The sequence below is a fragment of the Scheffersomyces stipitis genome, chromosome 6, assembly GCF_000209165.1.
Source record: "Scheffersomyces stipitis CBS 6054 chromosome 6, complete sequence".
Taxonomy (NCBI): Eukaryota; Fungi; Ascomycota; class Pichiomycetes; order Serinales; family Debaryomycetaceae; genus Scheffersomyces; species Scheffersomyces stipitis.
Genome location: NC_009046.1, coordinates 40,163 through 63,673, shown reverse-complemented (window position 1 = coordinate 63,673; position 23,511 = coordinate 40,163). Strand labels below are relative to the sequence as shown.

Here is a 23,511-nt window from a genome sequence, read left to right as displayed (position 1 = left end):
AAAATACTGCACATGTACCACAAGAAAAAAGACATCTTTTCTGCCCATATACGTGTTGACTGGCGAGAGCATAAATCAGGACCTGTTTCTTTCACAGATTCATCTACAGTTGGCACTTTTGTATAGCAAAGTTGATTACATCGTCAGTGATTCCACCCTAATCCAAAGTAAGCGTATTGCGTCTGATACTAAATTAGCACTTTTGACTCTTCTACACTTCCCAATTAATCAGACTATATCTTGAATCCACGATGTCTGATTTTCCTCCCAATTTGTCCATTAGACCTTTGACCATCGAAGACATCGACAAGTGTGTCGTCTTAGAGAACAAGGGCTTTTCCGAGTTTGAAAGATGCACCCCCGAAAAGTTCAAGTACAGATTGAGAGTTTGTCCGGAATTGTGTTCTGGATTATTCATCAGAGACTACGAATACAAGTACAACGCTATTAATTTGCCGGAAGTTGCCGATGCGTTGAGCAAAGAAAACAGCTCCAACGATGATTCAAACACAGAAACCAATGACGATGATCTCAATGAGTTACCTGCCAAGTCTTCTGTGACTAAAGAGACGTTAGTAGGGCACATCATCGCCACCAAGATCCACTCGTCCGTTATCACCGGTCTGGCCATGGAATTGCCCTCGGCAGAAGACCCCACCGCAGGTCATTTTGAGGGCTCGAGAACTGTAGGCATCCACTCTGTAGTGATAGACCCGGAATGGCAGGGCAAGAACTTGGGAACGTTGTTGTTGCACGACTACATCCAGAAGTTATCCAACCAGGACTTGGGAGACAAGGTAGTGATCATAGCACACAAAGAGTTGATTCCATTTTACGAGAAAATCGGCTTCAACAACTTGGGAGAAAGCGATTGTAAGTTTGGAGGAGATACCTGGTACGATATGGCTATTGATTTGATTGCTGAAGACGATATCTAATAGCAATGCTACTGTTGCTGAGCAAAATAAATATCACTATACAATTAATACCGGTATTACTACTAGTGCTATTAATTGTACTAGTACGTTCATTGCCACTGCTACAGTGCGATTGCATTGCTTATTCTGCCATCGATTCTACTTCTGCCACTACGTGCCATGATTTCAATACGATCCACCCCTAGAATGTCCCGTTTAATTCTTGTTCTTCAGCTTATGTAAATATAGTTTCCAGACTTCTGCTCCTGGATTGGTTTATTACTGGGTTGGACAAATTCACGGTTCTCATGATTTATTTTCATCGGTATCACGCCGGTCCATATATCTACATATGTATTTTAGATTATTGCCCATGATTATCCAGAAATTGTTGTTGTAGTATTATTTGGTCACGTGAACTCGTATGTGTCTACTGTATTTGAATTCTCTATAGCGAAAGGCATCACAGGTTTTCAACAAACAAGAAACATATGGGTAATTAAAATGTTTGACATTCCCGAGTCGGTTAAGAAATTATTTGATACGTTCCCATTGACTACTTACCCTGCTATACCGAAAACGACTTCGGGAAACGATGAATTCATAGAGGAAAAGAAGTTCTACTTTGAGAACGAAAAACAAAGTCAAATCTCAACCAACGCATCGTTCAGTTTAGGTGTTCACAACGTTGTGGAGTTCAAAGGTCAGGATGGAAAGAGGAAGTACATTCCTTCGGATCCTGTTTCGTTGGGCCAGGCTTTGATTCTATGCCATAAGAACAAATTGAAACTCCCAACTACTAGTAGTACGAACAGATCCTGCAACTCAATAATGAAAGTATCATTCCATGCTTCGCCTGACAAGCAATTGCCGATCTTGATAGAGGACGACAAACAGAGCAGAACCATAAGAACAATTTCAAGTATTATTGAAACTGTGGCAAAGTCAAATTTCCAGAAGCATCCCTATTTAGACGCTGAGCTTTTGGTTCTAAACGATTTCATAGATTTGAAGTTGTTTGACTTATGGATATTGTGCCTTTTGAACGAAAACATTGACCGTTTTGATGAGATCTTTGATATCGATTCTAAACTTGATTTGCTGTTTGTAGCCAAGAGTCTTGTTATCAATAATATCTACAGCGAAGTGGAACATTGGAGAGCTTTCAGAACAAGAAACCCCAATTTGTTTGACTACATGGGTCAGAACACCCAGATGATCGCAAGTAATACAAGTCTAAAGAACTACTATTATCTACAAATTGATGAATTTGCGGACATTCTACCATTATGGATCAAAGATATTAATACAGACGTTCTGCAAAACTCCATTCAACAGAACATTATATTTTTCAAATTGTCCAGTTACATTGTCATTATTCATGAGCTCTTACAAGGAACCAAGCTCAATGAGGTTCTTGTCCAACATCCTGACTTTGTCAAAGCATGCTTGCAAGTATTGCAAGACTTTTAGCATCCCCTATATTTGTAAATAGTAGCTTGATAGATTTCTAGCATCTTTCCCATATCTGTAAATAGTTCTCTTCTAGGAAAAGCAATCCTCCTTCACAGGCGTTGAATTCCAAATCCTTAATACATACCCAGGAATCATCCGTACGACGAAGACTTATAGCCCAATTGTTTTTGTCATCACTGTGATCCAATTTGACACCTTCAGTCAGCTGGCGCTTTATAGTACTGAGCAACTTATAGTTAAGCGACTGATCAGCTCCTTCAGTATACGGAGCCATATCGATAGTTGTAGAAAACTGTACTACTGTAGGGTTTCCTCTCGTGGATCCGTCCTTCTCGAGTCCTCTGTCTATATGGAAGATGAGGTATCGTGGCAACGGCGCAATAAGCTTATATGTCCTCAACTCTGAGGAGGAAACTTGACTGGTTTGTTTACCATCATACTTCTGCAATAACTTGGTTAATGCTACTTCCTGTATTTTAGTAACATCCATGAACAACGGTGATGATATCAAATCGAGAGTTAAAACCCAAAAAGACAGTACCAGCTCCTTTGCAGAATTTTCATCGGTCTCGAACTCAACTTTATCGTTAACTTCTTTGGTATGAACTTCCATTGAAGTGACTTTTATCCGACCTCGAAGATTGTCACTGAGTACAGTCAGTGACTTCTTGATCAGCTTGCTTAGCTGAAGATGCAAATTATTCAATAACCACACCAACAACTTCTTGGGAGTCGATTGCCGAGTTATCAGAAATTGGTTCTTTGTGGTGCTCGACAAGTACTGTAAAAATTCGTGTGGAGATACATGGTTTCTGTACAAGTACTTGGACCAAAGCTTTCTTACCAATATTCCAAAATTGTAATTCAACGGAGACATGGATTCCAATCTTGCGTTTAAGTCCTGTCGATGAGATAAACTCAAGTACCAATTCCTTATTGGAACTATATGACTGAGAGCTTGTATAACGACATTGGAATAGTCATTGGCTGATATATTGTTTAGTCCTACATAGCCCACATCGTAGGATTTATGATCGAGATCTCGAGCAGTAACAGGAAGATTTTCAATGTCTGATTTGGTGTATTTGGGATTCAAGAAGTTGTTGATATCTCTTAGCGATTTTAGGGCCGAATATGATGTAATTTCATAGTTTTCTGGAAGAACATAGTACTTTTCGTTGTGAAGATTTATGAAGACATGATGATTGTTCTCGAGCGAATGGGTGTACGATGGAGAAGTTCTGCTTCTTCCCAGGAAATACTTTCCGCAAACCAAACAGCAATAAACATTGGTGTTGGAAAGAGTCACCAGGCATACTTTCTCGAAATCAAAGTCCAATAGAGGCCTGTGGATGGTATCTAGGTAAAGAGTATCTTGTTGTGCCGAATGGTTGACATTGCTTGTCATATATTCTGGAAAATCGAATTCGGCATCACTTTGTGAATCTTCATGAGCTGCTACTTTTTGTTTCTTTAGCAAAGGAGTAGAATCGTTTCCATTCATATTATTGTTGTGAATTGGAATAAAAGAGCATTGAATTTAGCAGTTTTAATGAAAAATTGCAATCATTTTTCGCACACTAATTTTAAGCATTTTAATCTCACAGTAGTTAACTAACAGACATATAAATACTTTTTGGCATTTTAGATACAAATTCTCTGGAAATTCAAGCAATTGCAACAATTCTACTTATATGAAACAATGTATTCACTTCACATATTTAAGTATTACTTTTCATATTAGACACTTGTCTTGCAATGTACATTCATCACTATTTAATGATTCATTATTTATGTCCTACTGAATTGCAAGGGCGTTGATATTACTGGTCAATAAAGTAGTCACATTCTCTTCAATCAACTTCTCTGCCGTGTCGGACAAGTGTTTTTTTGGATCCTGCTTGCCTACGTATCTTGTCTTCAATTGCTCCTCCAGCAACTCCTTTTCCTCCAGCACTCTCTGGTTGTATAACTCAGCGATCTTGACCATCTTCTCCGTGTTTTCCAAGTTCTCGTGCTCTTTATGGTTGTAATCTACTAACTTCAAGCCCGACTGCCAGTTCTTCTTGTGCAAGTTCAACAACATATTGGTTTCGTACGATGTCTTGTGGTAGTCAATGTTCAACGAGTAGTAGTGGCGGTTCAAGCCGTGGATTAACGCCTGGATCGACGGCTTGTTCAAGTGACCGACGTTGGAAGTAGTTTGACGAGGTTCTTGGCCCATCATCATTGTTGTCGTGTCTATAGTTCTGAATGCATCTATGACAACTTTACCCTTAACTGATTGGATCGGATCTATAACAACAGCAACAGCACGCTTGTTCAACTGTTCAAACGACTGCTGGGTGTTGACATCAACAGACGACAACCAACAACCAAACCCTGGATGCGAATGGTACCAGCCTACAACCAACTGGTCGCGTCCAGTCTGTCTCAACATATCCATCATATTCGATTGGAAAACATCATCAACAGCTTCGACAGAAACTCCAGTACCTGATTGGGGCATGGCAAAAACATCGATTACGTGGATCGTGAATTCGTCTACATATTCACCCAACATCAACCCCATGACTTCCATTGGCACCCCAGCACGGCCATGTTTTAACATCTTCAATAACGCTAAGGATGATATGTATACAGTTTCAGCATTATCTATGGCAGGCCCGTCACTTTGTGGAGGAGCAGCTCCCCCAAGTCCGGCACCAGAGCCGAGTAATCTCTGCAATCTTTCCATGGTCCAAATTTGTATAGTATATGTAGGTTATGGTCCAGAAAAGAACTGAAAGTAATGAATAATTGGTGAAGAATCGTGAATCGAAGAAGAGTATTCGCTTAAGATTAGTGGCGATAATTGATGGAAAATGAGAGTAACACTCAGACATAGATCACATGATTGTAGTCAGGGGATACAAATCACACGACACGGCTCTCATCTCTCTTGATGCTCGCTTCTCCCTTCCCAAATGCCTCAATGCCTTATGGTCGCCGATCTGCTATATAAGGACATCAAGTATATAGGGTCTACTCTGTAACGTCTCTGAGTTGAACGGTATCTTTATCTTCCAGAAAATTCAAGTTGTTTTTCTTAGATTTTCCTAGATTTTCTTCACATTTTTCCTTGACTACTAAATTTTCACCATGTCCGGTCCTCCTTCTTTAGTCGGAAAGAAATACCCAGCCAAACAGCATGCCCGCACGGTCTACTCCCACTTGGTTCACAAGAACGAAGTTTCCGCCAAAGGCAGTGCTTTCTTCGTTTCCGGAGAAGACTTGGAATTGTACCTCTACTGCGACCAGACCAAGCCGGTCAGACAAAATCGGTACTTCTTTTACTTGACTGGATGTGACATTCCAGGATCTCACGTGTTGTATAACACTGTCAAGGATCACTTGACCCTCTACTTGCCCGACATAGATTACGAAGATGTCATGTGGCTGGGGCTCCCTTTGTCGCTTGAAGCTGCAGCCGAAAAGTTTGATGCAGACGAAATCAAATATGCATCGGCGTTGCATGCTGATTTGGAAGAATTCCACAACGACAAGGTGACAATTTTCACCACGGACATCAACAAGTTCAACACAAAGTATGAGGGCTTTTTGCAGCCCGGAAACAAGGATTTCTTCTATGCTTTGGACGAATCACGTTTGATCAAGGATTGGTACGAAATCGAATTGATGAAGCACGCAGCCAAGATCACCGACAACTGCCATTTCGCCGTGATGTCTGCTACTCCTATTGAAACCAACGAAACCCACATCCATGCTGAGTTCTTGTATCATGCATTGAGACAAGGTTCAAAGTACCAGAGTTATGATCCTATTTGCTGCGCTGGCGAAACTTGTTCGACTTTGCACTGGGTCAAGAACGATGAAGAAATCACTCCAGACAAAAAGTCGGTATTAATAGATGCCGGCGCCGAATGGAGCTGTTATGCCTCGGATGTCACCAGATGTTTCCCCATTAATGGTGATTGGACCAAAGAGCATCTTGAGATCTACAACGCTGTATTGAAGATGCAATCGGTGACCAAGGAAATGATCAAACCTGGAGCCAGCTGGGATGTACTCCACTTAACAGCCCACAGAATTATGATTGAAGAGTTCTTGAAGTTGGGAATTTTCAAAAAGGAGTATACCGTAGATGAACTCTTTGAGTCTAAAGTCAGCGCCCGTTTCTTTCCACACGGATTGGGCCATTTACTTGGAATGGATACTCACGACGTAGGAGGATACCCCAATTACTCCGACCCAGATCCCTTGTTGCAGTATTTGAGATTGAGAAGAGATTTGCAGGCCGGTATGGTGTTGACCGACGAGCCAGGAATTTACTTCTCGCCTTTCTTGTTGGAAGACACCTTGAAGGACCCAACCAAGGTCAAGTACATCAATAAAGATGTCTTGGACAAGTACTGGTACATTGGAGGTGTTAGAATTGAAGATGATATCTTGGTCACCGAAGATGGATATGAAAACTTCACTGGCATTACCTCTGATCCAGAGGAAATCTCAAAGATTGTAAGGGCTGGGCTTGCTAAGGGCAAGGAAGGCTTCCACAATGTTGTATAGTATGTGGTGAATACAGTATAGATTATAAATAATTGTAATAACAGAAATACAAATATACGATTTGAAACTGAAACAGATAAATATTTAAATTACGTACATAATCATACCAACAGCGTATGGATCTTCCACATCCAATCGTTATATATTATAGTATTTCAGTTCTCGTTCTTATGCTAACATAGCGCTCAAACTTCGTACCACATGAATTTTGCACCCAATAGCTGCGGCACGGCGCTTGCTTCTCGTGCAGGATACTCCTCCAAATCATTACGGGATGAGAGAGCAGTTCAACACATGAACAATCATAATAAATTAAAATACCTTCTACTAGCAATAGTTGTGAGACCTGAACAAGCAGCAATTGACGTGGACACGCAATTCAGAGAATTACTATACGGTAGTACTATCGATACGTGATCTGGCTTTGAATCCAATTGAGCCGCTATACCATTACTGTCTTCTCAATTTTGAATCATAATTTTGACTCCTCAATTCCAATTCCACAATTACAATCTTGTTTGTACTCTACAATATTCAATTGTACAATTAGATTGATTTTGAGACTGACTTTAATTTTATCTTAATTATATTAATTTGATAGTTATTCTCGCTATGGACGAAAACTACGACGTCATCGTGTTGGGCACAGGTTTGACCGAATGTATTCTCTCCGGGATCTTGTCGGTAGAAGGCAAGAAGGTGTTACACATCGACCGCCAGGACTTCTACGGTGGAGAATCGGCATCGTTGAACTTGTCCCAGTTGTATACCAAGTTTAGACCTTCGGCTCAGAGACCGGAATTGAAGGGCAGAGACCGGGACTGGTGTGTAGACTTGATTCCTAAGTTCTTGATGGCCAACGGCGAGTTGACTAACATCTTGGTTCACACGGATGTGACTCGTTATATCGACTTCAAGCAGATTGCTGGCTCGTATGTGTACCGGAATGGCCGGATTGCCAAAGTTCCTGCCAATGAGGTCGAGGCTCTTAGATCTAACTTGATGGGCCTCTTTGAAAAGAGAAGAATGAAGCGTTTCTTGGAATTCATTCAGAATTATGACGAAGACACGCCATCGACCCACCAGGGTTTCAACTTAGATACCAACACCATGAACGAGATTTATACCCATTTCGGACTCGAGAATGGAACCAAGGACTTCATTGGTCATGCCATGGCCCTCTGGCACACGGACGACTACTTGAACGATGTGGCACGTCCAACTTACGAACGTATCATCTTGTACGTTCAATCAGTAGCCAAACACGGTAAGTCCCCTTATCTCTATCCATTGTACGGTTTGGGTGAGTTGCCTCAAGGATTTGCCAGATTATCTGCTATCTATGGAGGAACCTTTATGTTGGATACTCCAATTGACGAAGTGTTGTACGACGAGACTGACGGAGTCAAAAAGTTTGCTGGTGTTGTCACTAAAGAAGGCACAGCAAAGGCTCCTATCGTTATTGCTGATCCTACGTACTTTCCTGAAAAGGTGAAAAAGACTGGTGCCAGAGTCATCAGAGCTATGTGTATTTTGGAGCATCCAGTTCCTAACACAGGTGACACTGACTCAGTCCAGATCATCATTCCACAGAACCAAGTTGGTCGCAAACATGATATCTACATTGCTGTTGTCTCCGATGTCCACTGTGTTGTACCAAAGGGCTATTACTTGGCTATTGTTTCGACTATTATCGAGACAGACGCTCCTCACATTGAGTTGGAACCAGCTTTCAAATTATTGGGTCCTAGAATCGATACCTTGATGGGCATCACCGAGATCTACGAGCCCATCAACGACGGCACCGCTGACGGAATCTACATCTCCAAAAGCTACGACTCATCCTCACACTTTGAGTCAACCACGGACGACGTCAAGGACTTGTACTTCCGTATCACTGGCAAGCCCTTGGTGTTGAAGAAGAGATCGACTACTGAAGAAGAACTGCAGGACGAGGCTACCATCGGAGGTCTTTAGGTACATTGATATATACGACTTGATTAGTATACAATATTACGATTTATTAAGACATAAACAGAAGACGTGAGAGTTGTGAAAATGTCGACTCTGAAATTGGGATTTCTACTGGAGTTGATACATGCCAAGGTTGTTCATACATTACTTCACTACTAGCCATTCAATAAAATGTATAAGTGTCCAACGTTGTCAATACTCCACATCATGCCTATATCTCTGTATGCATCCGATATCCGCCAAAAAACTCTATAGTGTGTTGTGTTGTGGTGTCGTAATATTTCGTTCATCAATTGTATCCTTTCCCTATCTGAAGACCAGGCAGGGCCACACTATTACTAATGGTCGGAATTTGTACCCCATTTGGAAAAGTGCGGCTCCATTCTGATAAGGTAGACCACGAAAATAGGTATAAATAGTAAGCGAATTTTCCAGGGAGGGAACTAGACAACTACAATATGGACAGAATTTTATAGAGGGCATATTCTTTCATATCAGTCGTTATATTTGCTATTTCAGTTTTACAGTATTTTTCAGCAATGACTAAATCCGCCTCCAAGCCTGTTGAGCTCACCCACAACTTCACTACTAAGTCTGGAAAACCTATTACCCTTGGTACTGGAACTGGAACTAAATGGCAGTGGCTCAAGAAAGGAAGACCTGAAGAAGAGCAGAACACTTTGACTACTGAATTGGTAGATCTGATCTTATTGGCTCTTGAAAATGGGTATAACCACATCGACACTGCCGAGGTCTATACTACCCATCCCGAGGTTGCTGCTGCTGTCAAGAAATCAGGAATCGCCAGAGAAGACTTGTTCATCACCACCAAGTATACTCCAGGGTTCCGTACATTCCCTGCAATTTCTAGTGGTCCTACTGAGTTCATTGATAGAGCATTGAAGGAATTGGAAACGGATTACGTAGATTTGTTCTTGATTCATTCCCCTTTTTTTGAAGAAAAGGTCTCTAGAGGTCAGACCTTGGAGAGCGCCTGGGCTGAAGTCATTGATGCTAAAAAGGCGGGAAAGGTGAGACATATTGGTGTTTCAAACTTTTCGAAGGAACACTTGGAAAGGACGTTCAAAGTTGCTGGTAACCCTGACTTCTATCCTAAAGTCAACCAGATTGAATTCCATCCATATTTGCAGAACCAATCGCCTGGCATCATCAAGTTTGCTCAGGAGAACGATATCTTGATTGAAGCATATGGACCACTTAGTACATTGTTCAGAATCAAGCAGAATGGTGTAGATGTGGAGGACCATCCTTTGAAGGAGCTCATTCCTAAGTTGGCTGAAAAGTACGGCAAAACCGATGCTCAGATCTTATTGAGGTACACGTTGCAAAAGAAGATCTTACCCATTACCACGTCATCAAAACTCGACAGAATTAGACAATCATTGGAGGTCTACAACTTTGAGATTTCAGACGAAGACGTAGCTGAGATCGACAAGACCGGCTCTAGCTACCATTTCAGACAATTCTTTGTAGAGGAGTATGATCATTAGATTCATGTTACAGACGCTTTCTAGAATATGGACATTCTTAAAATTGGTGTATATCCATTGTATGGCATTATCTTTTCGCTGATTGCAAAAAGATCGCAACAGATTGCAAATGCTACACTTTTTCCTGTGGGTGAAAAATAAACTATGGCTGCAATATTAATACATTTACTTAGAAATTAGATTAACCTGTAGTAGTAAAATTCAGCAAATAAACACACTAGCTACAAATTCGAAAAGATTACTAATTCTAGCCACTAGACACAAGCGGGAGCCGCAAGAAGTGCAAAAGCGGTAATCTGTTCCTGGCTCCGTTCTCAGCCACAGGAGAAATTCAATGCCTCAGTTATCATATCAAATCTGTTATCAGTTTCCTATATAACAACAAGATTTCCAAACGAAAGGCTACCTCCTGGATTTTTACATTGAGCTACATTCTTAAATTCTATTCATTTTCATTAAGTGAAGTACTCGTATATTGGTCATGACAGTAGAATTGACCCCAAACTTCAAGACCAAATCTGGCACTTCCATCACTATCGGAGCTGGCTCTGGTACAGCTTGGAAATCGGTCAAGAGGTCAGACCCCGACAACCAGGTCAATCTCGACAGAATTGTTGACAAGCTCTCCTACTCAATCAAGAAAGGCTATAACCATTTGGATACTGCAGAGGTATATACCACTCATCCTGAAGTCGGAAGAGCCATAAAGAAATCCGGGACACCAAGAGAAGACCTTTGGATCACAACTAAATACAACCCTAGCAGCAGAGTGGCTGAAAAGAAAGACCACTCTCCCGTGGAGTTAGTTGAGTCAGCCTTGAAGGAATTGAACACTGACTACATCGACTTGTTGTTGATTCACCACCCATTCTTCAAGCCAGAACAAACCAAGTACAATTACGATCTCGTTAGCTTATGGCAAGATGTTATCAAGGTGAAGAAGTCTGGTGCGGTAAGATACATCGGTGTGTCCAACTTCACAGTGGACCATTTGAAGACTATCATACCTGTCAGTGAAACTGAAGGTAAAGAGTTCTTGCCTGTTGTAAACCAGATTGAATTTCATCCCTATCTACAGAATAAGGAGATTGTTCAATTCTCCCAGAAGAATGGGATCTTGGTTGAAGCATATGGACCATTGACTCCGTTGTTCAGAATTGTAGATGAGAAGTCCAACAAAGAAGTAGCCGATCATCCTTTAGCCAAGTTGCTTCCACAGTTGTCTGAGAAATACGGGAAGACTCAGGCCCAAATTTTGTTGAGATACGCATTGGAGAAGAATGTCCTTCCCATTACTACTTCATCTAAAGAGGAAAGAATCGACCAAGCCTTGAATATCTACGATTTTGATTTGAGCAAACAAGATGTCGACTTGATTGACTCTGAGGGATCCAAATTCCCATACAGGGCCTTCTTTAAAACCTATTTCTAAATATACTTAGGATAATCTACAAGTTTTCCGAGACTACTGAGTATCGTACTAAATATTTCTTGTTAAGTATTTCTAATATACATTCTACGAAGCTAGTGATCATCCGAATAGCAAAGAAGCAGCTAACTCGACATTTCCTTCAGTCATCTTCAATGCAGATATAGCTTCTGTTTTCGAAAATCCAAGACCTATCAAATGGTCAATATCCTCTGGCTTAGGCTTATAAGTCGATGTAGAAGATGAAACATCAGATGCGCTTGGGGAAACACCTGTATTCTGTCTTTTTGCAGCAGCTTCGGCAGCAGCAGAATTTGCTGGCTTGGAGCGTACTGAAGCGGTAGCCGTAGTGCGAGTCGCCATGGGAGCATCGCTGAAAATATTCCCTCCCAATTGACTTCCTATAGTTCCTCCGGATTTTCCGAAGATACCATTGCTTGGAAGCTCGGAGGCATCCAAAAACTTTGTTTCGATAGATTTGCCTACAACCAACACGTTTTTATCGAGATCAATGACACACTTGTGTCTCTTCAACATGTCCAAGCCAAACAACAAATCTACCAGGGTATCCAAGACAGTAAAAGAACATGGAATTTCAATCTTGGAGTCTCCAATAGTTATTGGAACGCTGTGAATCTTACCTTCAATGGTCTGTTGGCCCACCCCTTGGGCTATACCTCTGTATCTTCGGTCGATTAACCTGTCTATGCCGACTTTCTCGGCCAATCTCGGCGATATGATCGTCGTTTGTGCTCCAGAATCTACAAAAGCCTGTACTTTTTCTCCATTGATAACAATGTTGATATAGAGCATGTCCACAGTGGTGAAACTTTCTGGGGTAATGTTGTATGCCAATTCCATATTCTCCTGGATCTGTTCTTGTCTAATGATATCCAAAATCCGCGCTTGGTTGGCTGGATCGTCTGGATTCTCATACAAACGCCTGAGTTCTTCTTGGTTGCCACCGCCATTGCCCAAATTGTGTTGTTCAATCTGCTGGATCATAGCATCTTTGAAACGTGTTGGATCATTCAAAGCTGCATGCAATTCTGGCTGTTGTGAACGAATCTGCTCTACCATCTGAGGATTACTTAAAAGCTGTTGTCGCATCATTTCTATACGTGTCTCCACGGCTGTAATCTCTGGATCCGAAGTAGATCCAGCTACAGATCGAGGTCCAGCATCAGCATCAGCTACAGTTCTCACCGATAACATGATGAGATCGTCATCTATGATTCCAAGTTCTTGCAACGTCTTTTTCTCTTCGTGAAGTGACTTTCCATTGAGAATCAACGTCTGTTTAGTAGGTTCAATGGTGGTCTCTGCTTCTAGATATGCTCTGAAGTCAGCAAGCAGAAGTTCACCAGGGATATCGGCCGAAACGATCTGGCCCGTGGAATCGACAGAAACCGTGATTCTCATATCAGAATAAGTAATTGAAAGAAATAAAAATAAAAATTGAAACAAGCTGGAACAATTCTAATCAAAAGGAAACTGAACTTGTCGGAGTTCGAAATATTGGTCTGCAAAATGCGGTCTAGCATGTATTTATAATGTATAAAATTGGTGGCAACTTTTCCGCTTAATCGAGCTGTGTACACAAGTTGCGAAACTACAATGAAAATCACAATATGTTGGAAAGGAATAGAAGATGCAAACTTGCCACTCGGCCGTAACAGCGATATCATATCAGTGATGCTAAACCCATCTACTATCTTTTTCTAACTTAATTTGTTATTTCAACTTTTCTATGATATGATTTCGTGATATAGCATGTATTTGTTAATATAGAACTACATTCTAGCATACAATAAATGCAAAATAGTACAATATATATTGATTTACAAATTCTAATTCAAATCATTGTTTGCTTTTGTTACTGTAGTTTCTCTACTGTAAGTATACTACACTGCCCTACTCAAGATCAGTTTCCTTGATCTCGCCAACGCCGTCTTCAAGCAAACTCTTGCCCACTTCCCAAAGATGGACAATGTTGTCATCAGCTACAGACCCAATGGTCCAGTCTTTGTATGGACACCAACTCAAGTCTGTCACTGAACCAGTATGTCCAGCATGCATCATAAATAATTCTGGGCATCCATCTTCGGCGTCCTCTTGTTGCTGTTCTTCCCCAATCTTGAATAAGTCCCAGACTATCAACCGGCGATCCTGGGCTCCAGACGCTATTATTCCGTCCCTGTGTGGAGAAAATTCCAACGAAGTAATCGAGTCTGAATGGCCCATCATGGTATGAAGTAGGCCGTCTTTACTTTTGACGTTGTTACTAAACTTTCGCAAGTCCAATACATTAATGTTGGAGTTAGTGTTACCCACGGCTAACAAGTACTTGGAGAAGGGGGAGAAGGCTACAGAGTTGATTCCGTCAGATACTTCGTTGTAGAACAACGATACCGGCCTATTGGGCGTTCTCAAATCGAAAATGTAGGCATGTTTGTCGTCTGAAACTGAAGCAAACATGTTTTCGTCAAGGGTGTGCCATTTTACGTCGTTGACTATGTCAGAGTGAGAATTGTTCTTGAATATCTGATTAGAAGTAAGTGCTTCACGATTGATATCAGTCAAAACAATTGACTTATCGTCTGAAGACGACAACAAATAACCCTTTCTGTGGCTGTTCCAAGATAGACCATACCCATTGCGGTCGTGAGGTGTGATGTGAAGAAGGGAGTTCTTTTCTTCACTTTTTAAGCCGTAGATATCAATGTTGCCTTCACCGTTTATGGTGGCTACCGTATCGGGATCTTGCGGCATATAACGAGCACGGTTGATTTCGTAGTCGTTGGTTAACTTCTTACTAATTTTGATCCTGGAAGTAGCCTTTTTGGCACTTTCTGTTGGCTGGGAAGAGGGAAGTTCGGTAGAAGCAACTTTCAAATAGTTGGTATCTTCGCCAGAAGTGTGTGTACCCAAGAGCAACTTGGACTGAATCACTCCGTCTTCTTCGGTATGCTGAGGTAACCATTGAATGGTTAAAGAAGGCCAGGTCAAAGCTGTTTCCGAAACAAACTCATACATATACCGACAGTTCTTTCTCCACAATTGGTATTCCTCCTTGATGGTGAGCTCGCGTTGAACATTTTCGTCCATATCGGAATTGGCGTCTACCTCTGAAGACATATCGGAGGGAATTCAATTACTTATAGTGGTTTTATAAAGAACTTTCTTGCAGAAGAGATAGCACTTGTTTTGGAATTGGTGAACGCAGATTAATGCAAATAGTGCTTTTTTTCAGCAACGCGATATTACGACACGACACCAGAGATTTCGCACTTTCGAACATTTTTGTCAATTGGAAATCTCAGTTACATAATCTCACTAATTTCAGTATCCTCTTCCTGTTCTCCCTCTGTCTCAAGTCATTGGCATTAGCAACTCGTAAAAAGTACTGATAGTTCTAATTTATTATTTACGATACTCTTAAATAATAGAATAAACATTCACGTCTAGTATGTCTCTATAATACATCAATTCTAATAAATAACATTGTCTTAACTAGTTTTGCAGCCAGTCAAACAAGAATATCTTCTGGGAGACTGGATCGTCTCTCCATCTGATCCACTTCTAAGTACTCGCTGGTACGAGTACATTCATTCACTTCGTAGAAATCAATGACCTTCAACGCATCACTGATATGGTTGAAGTAGGGCTCTTCGTTGCTTTCTATCAAATCGTAAATTTCGGCAGTATCGTCTAAATCCACAGGGATATTAGCTATTTCTTCTTCATTGTATTCGGCTGAAATTTCAGAGAAGCTTCGACGTCCTCGCATCCGAGAGAACACAGATCTCTTTTGAGCTTCAAAGTATTTTACATCCTCTAAATCATCAAGAAGCATCTGTACTATGCCTGTCTTGCGTAATCGTATTCTCAATCTGGCATTCTTGTTCACTCTAACAAAAAATGAATGGATATTCCTTCTCTTGTAGCTTGTAAGTAGTTCGGTCAATATCTTTGCTGCAGACGAATCAATATCTGTCATGCCATGCAAATCAAAGATAATGTACTTTGTCATCGCTGGACTTCTACTTCTCTTCAGAGCAGGATGAGCTTTGGTAGATCCATACATTTCAACTCTCTGAAGTCTGGTCCGTAAGTCGCTACTGTTGGTGAATGTCAATGGTTCTGGAATCTTGATAATCAAACAACCCTCGATCTCTTCAAGTACATGAGTATTCAAGTGCGTGAAATTTCCATCAGCAAATACATTCAATTGTGAGTTGAGCAACTTCTCAGATCCACTAAAGCTTGAAGAACCAACTCCGTTAAGCTGTCCATCTATGCTATCTGGAACTTGGAGATGAAGAAGGGAAGCATCAGGAATATCGGCATCAAGGAAAGTGTTCGAACCTGGGTATCTACCCAAAATCTGAATTCTGGATTCCGCAGAATGTCTAATTACTCGAATCAACAGATACACCAATCCAACAGCAATACCTCCTTCCATCGAGAAAAACAAAGTAGTCATTACAGTAACAGCGAATGTGATCAACTCGTTGTATCCCCCACTTTGCCAATGGAAATATAACTCATATGGGGCTTCTTCTATCAACAGGATCCCGATCACTGCTGTAATCACACTGAGCATACACTCAGGAACAAAGTAAAGGTAATCGAGAAGAAAGAAAACGGTAAATAAGGTACAAATCCCCATTATAGCACCCAGCATGGTGGTCTTGGCTGACATTGCATTGATCTTACTTCTTCCATAACCTCCGAAAGAAGGTAATCCACCAAACAGAGATGCCACAATATTGATGAACCCTAAAGCAACCAACTCTCTGTTGGAAGAAATGGGCAAATCGTAAGTAGAGCCTAATGATTTAGATGCAGTGGTAGATTCAAAGAAACCTAACATTGCGCACAAGAATCCCGATGTACTGAGGGTTTTGTACAATGGCAAGATCTTCTTGGAGAATGGGTTATAAAGCTTTACCAGGCCGTCATTTTTGATCTTTCCAATGATAGAAATACCATCGAGATCCCAGCGCAACTTCGAACAAAGATATGTTGAAATACTGACAACCAATAAGATTTCTGGGATGTAGGCTGCATTTCTGAATCTTTTATCGGGCCTTTTGTCGGCATATTTCTTGAATATTCTCAATGCCATAATGATGACAAACCCTGTCATACTGATCTTAAAAGTCAAAGGGTTTGTTTCTTGGTAGTGGTGAATGAAGAATCGTACTTTGTCAAAAGGGGAATGGATATCCATTTCATTGGGGTCATCGGCAATTTCCTGAAGTAGTTTCTCTAATCCACAAACTACGATCGAAGCGTTTATAACCATAACGATACCGACTCCACTTATGAATCCCTTCAACAAAGAAGCAGAAAGAACGTTATCTAAGAAGCCAAATCTTCCTAAGCCAAACCCGAGAAGACTCGCTCCACTCACAAAAGTTATAGCCACTACAAACTCAAGCGGGTCCAAATGCTTCTTGTTGGAATGGTGCAAAAGCGGCTCCACAGCCTGGCCAACAATAAGCGATATAGGACCTTCTGGACCAACAACCATCTGGGGAACACTTCCGAATACAGCGTAGATCAAGGGAGTCACACCTAGCGACAACAAACCTGAGAGTACTGGCACTTTCGCCAAGGTTGTTGCGTAAGAAAGCGAAAGTGGTAGTTGGAAAAAGACCAACGTCAATCCACCGATGAGGTCCCCAACAAAATAGCGAAAATTGTACTCTTTTATCCATGACATGCATGGCAAGTAGTATGGAAGAATGTCGTTCCACTCCAAGTTCTCAAGGTGTCTCGTAGTTGCTGGCATATAGTCGCTGTAGCCTTCGTTGTAATCGCCTGAAGGAGATGTTGAATCTGAACCTGGAGGAGGAGGATTAACATAGTGAAGACTGCTGGAATGGTGAACCGTAGGTGTACTTCTATAAACAACAGATTCTACATCAGCAGTATCTACAAGGTGTCTGTGTAAAGCAGGTGCTATGTTCTTAGTAGGAGGGGATGAGAAACCTCCCATGGGAGTCGATCCCCATTTGGTATTGGAACTCCGTGGCGATAGTGAATTTGTTATGCCCAGATAGTCCTGTTGTGGGCTCTCTCTGTCAAGAAGCAGTTGGCGATCGAAGCTGACGGCGTTGACTCTTTTGCTGGAGATGTGACGAATAGAAGGATTGGGACTAGTCATTCTGTTTTCGACTACCGGCGTTCTGGCCAGAGATCTGACTGACAGTCTTTGTGAAGACGAATTGGCCGCTTTCGACATTATGATAAAATAAAGGCAAAGCGTTGAATATATATCTGGATGGTATCCTATCAAGTAAGATAGAGAAATGGTGTCAATTTGGTTTCAATACGAAAGTATGGTGGTTTTTGTATGGCTACTGGTGTGCTTTACCTGTTAGGCTAGTGAAAAATGTACACCAAATTTGTTGGACAGATATGAGAAACGAGGATACAGACCTAGGTAAACTCTAGATAACGACCCCAACTGATAAGCATGTACATACATGTACGGATTCACGTGTGATAGAGAGTTAACGGCCGATGAAAATTTGCATCGATGCTAGCTGACTGGCTCAAGTATGACTATCATTGGAAAACAGTGGGGCATAAATGACGTCAATATTTATAGCGTAGAACTATGGAGCAGTTACCTGTCCACGTGAGCAGCAAATTTTTAGTATTTCATGATTGTCTCGTTGTACTCCGATATAAGAAAAGAGGACATGGCTTAGATGGATTCGGCATCGGTATGGATATCACATACAAGTTGCTTATGAATAGTGTATGACGTATTGCTGTAGTTGATGATAGCACATGCTGATATATGCTAAATAAAGATTGGTCGTGCTTAAGTTCTACTTTTTCCTCGGTTTTAACAGTTGCGAACTCGTTTTCCATCCAACTCTCATATATTGGCTAGCGTACAAATCATTAAAATTTTTGACTGTAGGTTTTCTTAGTGTTTAAATAAAAATGGCCGCAATTTATACCCCCGAGATTGAATTTTTACCTTCCTAAACTCCAAAACTGTCACTCTCAAAATAAGTACACTCACGCTATGGACTAGTTTCAGAACGGACTTTTCGCAATCCTTTATGGTTGCAACCTGTACGTAATTGGTGTCAAGACTGTAAGCTGATAAAAATCACCGTATGTGCTGGTGTCATAGGACAAAAGTTGTCAATGTTAAGAACAGAGAAGGAACTCCTCAAGGAATTAATCAATTGTTTGTCAAAGAATGAGAGGAATCTCATGAGTCCCGAAAGGGTCTTATAATGAATGAGTATGTGCCTTCTACTGATTTTCTTGATTCGGCTGTCTCTAGCCCTGTTCACTCTATCGTTGGCTATATAGACTTTCTGAGTTCTCTACATGATATAGAGAACGATATTCATGATATTATGGTGCAAACCCATCAAATCTGCAGCATCATCCCTCGATACCTTACAGAATGAATTTGCAAAGTTGTCTACCAAAAGTAGAAAGACTCGGAGATTGAGTACAATAAAGAGTCTTTCTGTGATTTTCATGGTATTTCTCTGAATGGCAAGTTTTCTGCGAAGCTGGTACTTTTTTCAATTGATCTCTATTTGGATTTTATTTGTTGTTGCTATAACATATTTCATAACTTTTGTTCATTGCTGTTCGCTTTCATAACGTTTTCGAAGGTTTGGCTCTAGATTCGAGATTGTGTGCATAGTGCCAATTTCTTCTCCGAGGTGATCAAGGCAGGTATCTCTGAACTCATAACTCCCATTTGTGTGTTTGTTGGTTGGAGTATTGAATAATATATACGAAAAGATCCTGGCATCATTATTTCATTGTGTACATCGGAAACACTCTCTGCCTGTGCGTTTGTGTTAACTGGATTGTAGGGGCTACTCTGGATTTGTGGACTGTCCCAGGCCAAAGTTGAAGACAGGGTTGGCATTCTTGCCTTTTTCCAGAAATGGTTTTTATGGGTATTCTTGGAAGGTAGGCTCAAATACACATTTCTTTGGACCTGCAAAAGGTATGTAATAATTTGCACCCATCCATATGGTGGTTGATTACAAGGGCGAAGTGGGCAATACGTACATGCATACTGATAGTACAAAGGTTACCCCAGTTTTAGCGCACGAGCACCGTACCTGCAATCCAGGCTGAAGTCCATTTGAAAGAAAGAAAAATAACGGCAGATATTTCGGAGCTGTTGGGCTCGTTTTTGGATGGCAATGAAGGGTAATCACCATACCTAGTTACTGTTGACCCGGAGATCTTCAGAATATCTGATTACTGAGCCGAAAGCATCCAAGATCATCGACTAAGTTTTATTTGCCTGAAGACCTCAAGATAATAAATGTTACAAGCCGTGGACAACGAATTGCATATGCCCTAGTACCATTTTCCCAGTTGCTGATCTCCCTGTTGCTGATCAACAAAAGTCTACGACGGAGCTGCTGCACTCCAAATTTTTTTGAAGATCTTTAAAAAAATGCGCATATAAATTCCCAAACAGTCATTCGAGTTTACGAACCCATTAGAGGTGTTTGGACAACAGAAAGACTTCATATGTTTTGACTTGTCACATTATTCCACACGGTATTTTTCACTTTTATACGATTGCGGCAAAAACACCCGTTTTGACCTTAAAACTTCAATCGATCTTTGTTTTTTCATTTTAGTTTTGGTCAATGTCTCCACCACTCACTTCCAAAGACTTGTCAATTGCAATTGGCAAGGGAAGAGATTCCTCTAAGAAGTTGAGCCCCGCGAGCCTAGCATCAACCAAAAACACCAAACGGTCCCAGAATTCAAAAAGTATCAGTCCTTGTGATGGCTGTTCGGTGAGAAAGGTTAAATGTTCAGGCTCAAGACCTTGCACCAGATGTGTTAAGAAGGGCATCCCTTGTACCAATAACAGGATCAAAAAGAAGTCGGGACCAAAGTCGAAGAAAAATGAAGATCAGACCTACTTCAGAACAGTGCATCTTGATCTCTTCTCGGAAACTGGAACTCACACCAACAAACCGCCTCCAGGTGTAGACTTTTTTCCTTCTAACGTCCCACAGCCACAATCAGAACCCATTCCAGCACCAATTTATTCTACTTATTTTGAGCCTTCCAAGCCCATAACGAAAGAACTAATCCCAATGAGTATCTTGCTCCCATATCTTCAAGTGTATCAAACCTGGTACTACAGTTTGTGGCCAGTATTGTCAGTGACTCATTTAGTCACCAAGTTAACCATTCTTGAACCTGGGGAAGTACTCGATCAAGAAGGTTCAGTCTCATATGCTCTATGTTTGGCAGTTTGTGCGGCAATATCGAGAAAGATTGCCTTCATAAGTGAAGACCCAAATATAATACACCTACCAACGGGAGTCCGGGGTCGAGACTATGTGCTAGCAGCTCTCAGAATTCGGAATGAATATGAGCATCTCCTCCATCCAACTAGTGAGACTTTGTTAACTTCATTTTTCTTGTACGTGTACTACTTCCATAATGAAGGTGGAATTAATGCAGCTATTACATACTTAAGAGAAGCCATATCTATGGCACAAATCATGAACTTGCAGGACCCAGACACATACTTAAATAAGAGTCCTACTGAGGTGCATCGTTTACGAAAGATATACTATATTCTCTTAGTCACAGAAAGATACATGTGCATTGAAAAGGGAATGCCTGTCATTTTGGACTCTACCATCCAATTTCCGATGTCTCAAGATGAAGAGTATTCGAACCTATTGACTGGTTTCACTGAACTAATTAAGATATTCTCGATTCCAGATCGTTCATTTTTTGAAAAAATGAGGATGTTGCATAATACTGGGAGTAATTACGATAATCTAAGAAATTTCTTCCATTTCCCGATAAACAACATTACCGAAGGATGGGTAATAGATGTTGACAATAAAATCAAAGGAATTTCCATAAAAAATAGTGCTGCAGATATTCAGAAGGCTAATTTCTTGCTCTCTAAACACTGGATGAGGTCATTGGTTTGGCATGTAGCTTTCCAAAATGGACTCGTAACCTATAATCGAGAGGACGCTGACTGTCTTAGTGTCAAATATCCTGTTACTATTGCATACGAGTTCTTGGCTTCTACTAGTAACTTGCCAATGTATGCATTCGAATCGAATGGACCCCAAGTTGTTGTTAAATTGCTAGAAATAGCTAATGGGATGGCTGATACAATGAATGATCTCGCCTTCTTAAAGGATGGTTACGATACGTTTGCATGTCTGAATGCTTTGAATTCGATATTTTGGTTCATCTCCAGGTTTAAGATAGATGTTAGTTTGCCTATGCAGTTGTATCATAAGATTGAGAGCATTGTCAATGCAAGCCCTATTCCAAAAATGAGGTTTTCGCCGGTGTCTAGTCCTGAGCGAGATCTTGAAGGTCACGTATCCAAGACGCTTGAGCCAGAAGGAAATTCCAGTAATTCACCTGAGGATTCTCTAAGTATAGTGGTATGGAGTTAATCAGTGGTCTATTGAAAAAGGGTAATCTATTTCCATGAACCCTCATGAGAGAAACCAACTTTTTTTGGAACTTATGATTATAATTCAAGCACCCTCAGATCGTCAAATACTACTGTCATGGCTTTATTATGGAAAGATTTGATCCACATATACATGTAGTGTGACGGAGGAGAACTTGTCCGGATAATTACCAATTTCAAAAAGAATAAATAACAAGTTCCTGAACTTATTTTCCAACAGAAGTTCCATTGAAAAGAGCATTATCTCAGAAACATTTGTGATTCATTGAGATTTTGGTCCTGATAATACGTTGAAATTTGGAAAATAGGCAAGTCTTATCTTGCGAAAAACAGTTATAATACTAACAGTACTTCTTAGTAACTTTAAATTACTCGAAGAAAATATGGAATACAATAGAACTATTATATGAGAATATACAATCATTGACTTAATAAGTACAAGTTAAACAATGAAAAATTACAAATAACAAAAGAGAGCATTGCTAAGTGATGCATTTATAAAAGATAAAACTAATGGTTTTGGATAGCCCACATCACATTAAACTGTCATCTATAGTAACATATGGATACTAAATAAAACCATAATTGAAAGGGCGCTGACGAATTTGACAACAATTAACAGATTAAATAAAGATTTGCAAAAGTAATGTCACTTGTTAGTACCAACTAGCACAAAAATAATGGTAAAACTGTAGTAATATAAAATTCCTAGATCACATTACATGCATTTATCCATACATACTTTTCACACCTGTTAAAAATTACTTAAATATAGTGCACCAAATAGAACTGACTTAGAATTAAATAGACATGAACCTTTTTTTTAATAATTATTAAATTAATATTCACAATTTCAAGTCCATTATCTGTTTATTGTATGGTTACAAAGACACCAAAGTATTGACAACAGCAGATAAAATCACTGGCCCGTGTTTTCAGTTAGTTACAATCCTGATGTTTCGATAGCAGCAAATATTCATTTCCTTTATTAGGAAAAAATATTTGAAAACAATATAAAAATGCTAAACTCAACAAATAATTGATTTTCTTAATAAATTAAGCTAGCTTCATTTGTAATTCTTGAAATCATTTTATCCTTGTTAAACTCCATATTTTTAATCCATATTCTCTTATCTCTTGAGATTTATT

At 40.3% G+C, this 23,511-nt stretch overlaps 11 protein-coding genes across 11 annotated transcripts; 7 read left to right on the top strand and 4 right to left on the bottom strand. All coding sequences in view use genetic code 12, as the record gives it.

Annotated features, from left to right (window-relative positions):
- Positions 1-251: 251 nt before the first annotated feature.
- Positions 252-938, top strand: SNA1 (aries arylalkylamine N-acetyltransferase; the record flags this gene model as incomplete). The annotated part of the gene is made up of 1 exon (XM_001385663.1): positions 252-938. The coding sequence occupies one exon, from the start codon at positions 252-254 to the stop codon at positions 936-938; it is 687 nt and encodes a 228-aa protein (XP_001385700.2).
- A 483-nt stretch (positions 939-1,421) lies between these two features.
- On the top strand, positions 1,422-2,182 carry PICST_32544 (predicted protein; the record flags this gene model as incomplete). Its single annotated transcript, XM_001385662.1, has 2 exons — positions 1,422-2,118; positions 2,160-2,182. 2 exons carry the CDS (start codon positions 1,422-1,424, stop codon positions 2,180-2,182), a joined length of 720 nt encoding a protein of 239 aa, XP_001385699.2.
- Positions 2,183-2,427: 245 nt separating this feature from the next.
- Positions 2,428-3,897, bottom strand: USP39 (ubiquitin specific protease; the record flags this gene model as incomplete). The annotated part of the gene is made up of 1 exon (XM_001385308.1): positions 2,428-3,897. One exon carries the CDS (start codon positions 3,895-3,897, stop codon positions 2,428-2,430), a length of 1,470 nt encoding a protein of 489 aa, XP_001385345.2.
- Positions 3,898-4,191: 294 nt separating this feature from the next.
- On the bottom strand, positions 4,192-5,130 carry RPN11 (multicatalytic endopeptidase; the record flags this gene model as incomplete). The annotated part of the gene is made up of 1 exon (XM_001385307.1): positions 4,192-5,130. One exon carries the CDS (start codon positions 5,128-5,130, stop codon positions 4,192-4,194), a length of 939 nt encoding a protein of 312 aa, XP_001385344.2.
- A 404-nt stretch (positions 5,131-5,534) lies between these two features.
- PICST_62767 (X-Pro dipeptidase) lies at positions 5,535-6,962 on the top strand (the record flags this gene model as incomplete). The annotated part of the gene is made up of 1 exon (XM_001385661.1): positions 5,535-6,962. One exon carries the CDS (start codon positions 5,535-5,537, stop codon positions 6,960-6,962), a length of 1,428 nt encoding a protein of 475 aa, XP_001385698.2.
- Positions 6,963-7,312: 350 nt separating this feature from the next.
- Positions 7,313-8,994, top strand: GDI1 (Secretory pathway GDP dissociation inhibitor). The gene has a single exon (XM_001385660.1). The coding sequence runs from the start codon at positions 7,575-7,577 to the stop codon at positions 8,937-8,939; it is 1,365 nt and encodes a 454-aa protein (XP_001385697.2). The 5' UTR covers positions 7,313-7,574; the 3' UTR covers positions 8,940-8,994.
- Positions 8,995-9,475: 481 nt separating this feature from the next.
- AKR5 (Aldo/keto reductase) lies at positions 9,476-10,447 on the top strand (the record flags this gene model as incomplete). Its single annotated transcript, XM_001385659.1, has 1 exon — positions 9,476-10,447. One exon carries the CDS (start codon positions 9,476-9,478, stop codon positions 10,445-10,447), a length of 972 nt encoding a protein of 323 aa, XP_001385696.2.
- A 481-nt stretch (positions 10,448-10,928) lies between these two features.
- AKR3 (aldose reductase) lies at positions 10,929-11,879 on the top strand (the record flags this gene model as incomplete). The annotated part of the gene is made up of 1 exon (XM_001385658.1): positions 10,929-11,879. The coding sequence occupies one exon, from the start codon at positions 10,929-10,931 to the stop codon at positions 11,877-11,879; it is 951 nt and encodes a 316-aa protein (XP_001385695.1).
- Positions 11,880-13,790: 1,911 nt separating this feature from the next.
- Positions 13,791-14,984, bottom strand: HAT2 (histone acetyltransferase subunit; the record flags this gene model as incomplete). The annotated part of the gene is made up of 1 exon (XM_001385306.1): positions 13,791-14,984. The coding sequence occupies one exon, from the start codon at positions 14,982-14,984 to the stop codon at positions 13,791-13,793; it is 1,194 nt and encodes a 397-aa protein (XP_001385343.1).
- A 421-nt stretch (positions 14,985-15,405) lies between these two features.
- On the bottom strand, positions 15,406-18,051 carry SUL4 (Putative sulfate transporter; the record flags this gene model as incomplete). The annotated part of the gene is made up of 3 exons (XM_001385305.1): positions 15,406-16,122; positions 16,189-17,876; positions 17,913-18,051. The coding sequence occupies 3 exons, from the start codon at positions 18,049-18,051 to the stop codon at positions 15,406-15,408; spliced, it is 2,544 nt and encodes an 847-aa protein (XP_001385342.2).
- A 2,620-nt stretch (positions 18,052-20,671) lies between these two features.
- On the top strand, positions 20,672-22,219 carry SUC1.2 (Fungal transcriptional regulatory protein; the record flags this gene model as incomplete). Its single annotated transcript, XM_001385657.1, has 2 exons — positions 20,672-20,888; positions 20,991-22,219. Coding segments are annotated over 2 exons (1,446 nt in total), but the record flags the coding sequence as incomplete, so codon positions are not given.
- Between the last annotated feature and the right edge of the window lie 1,292 nt (positions 22,220-23,511).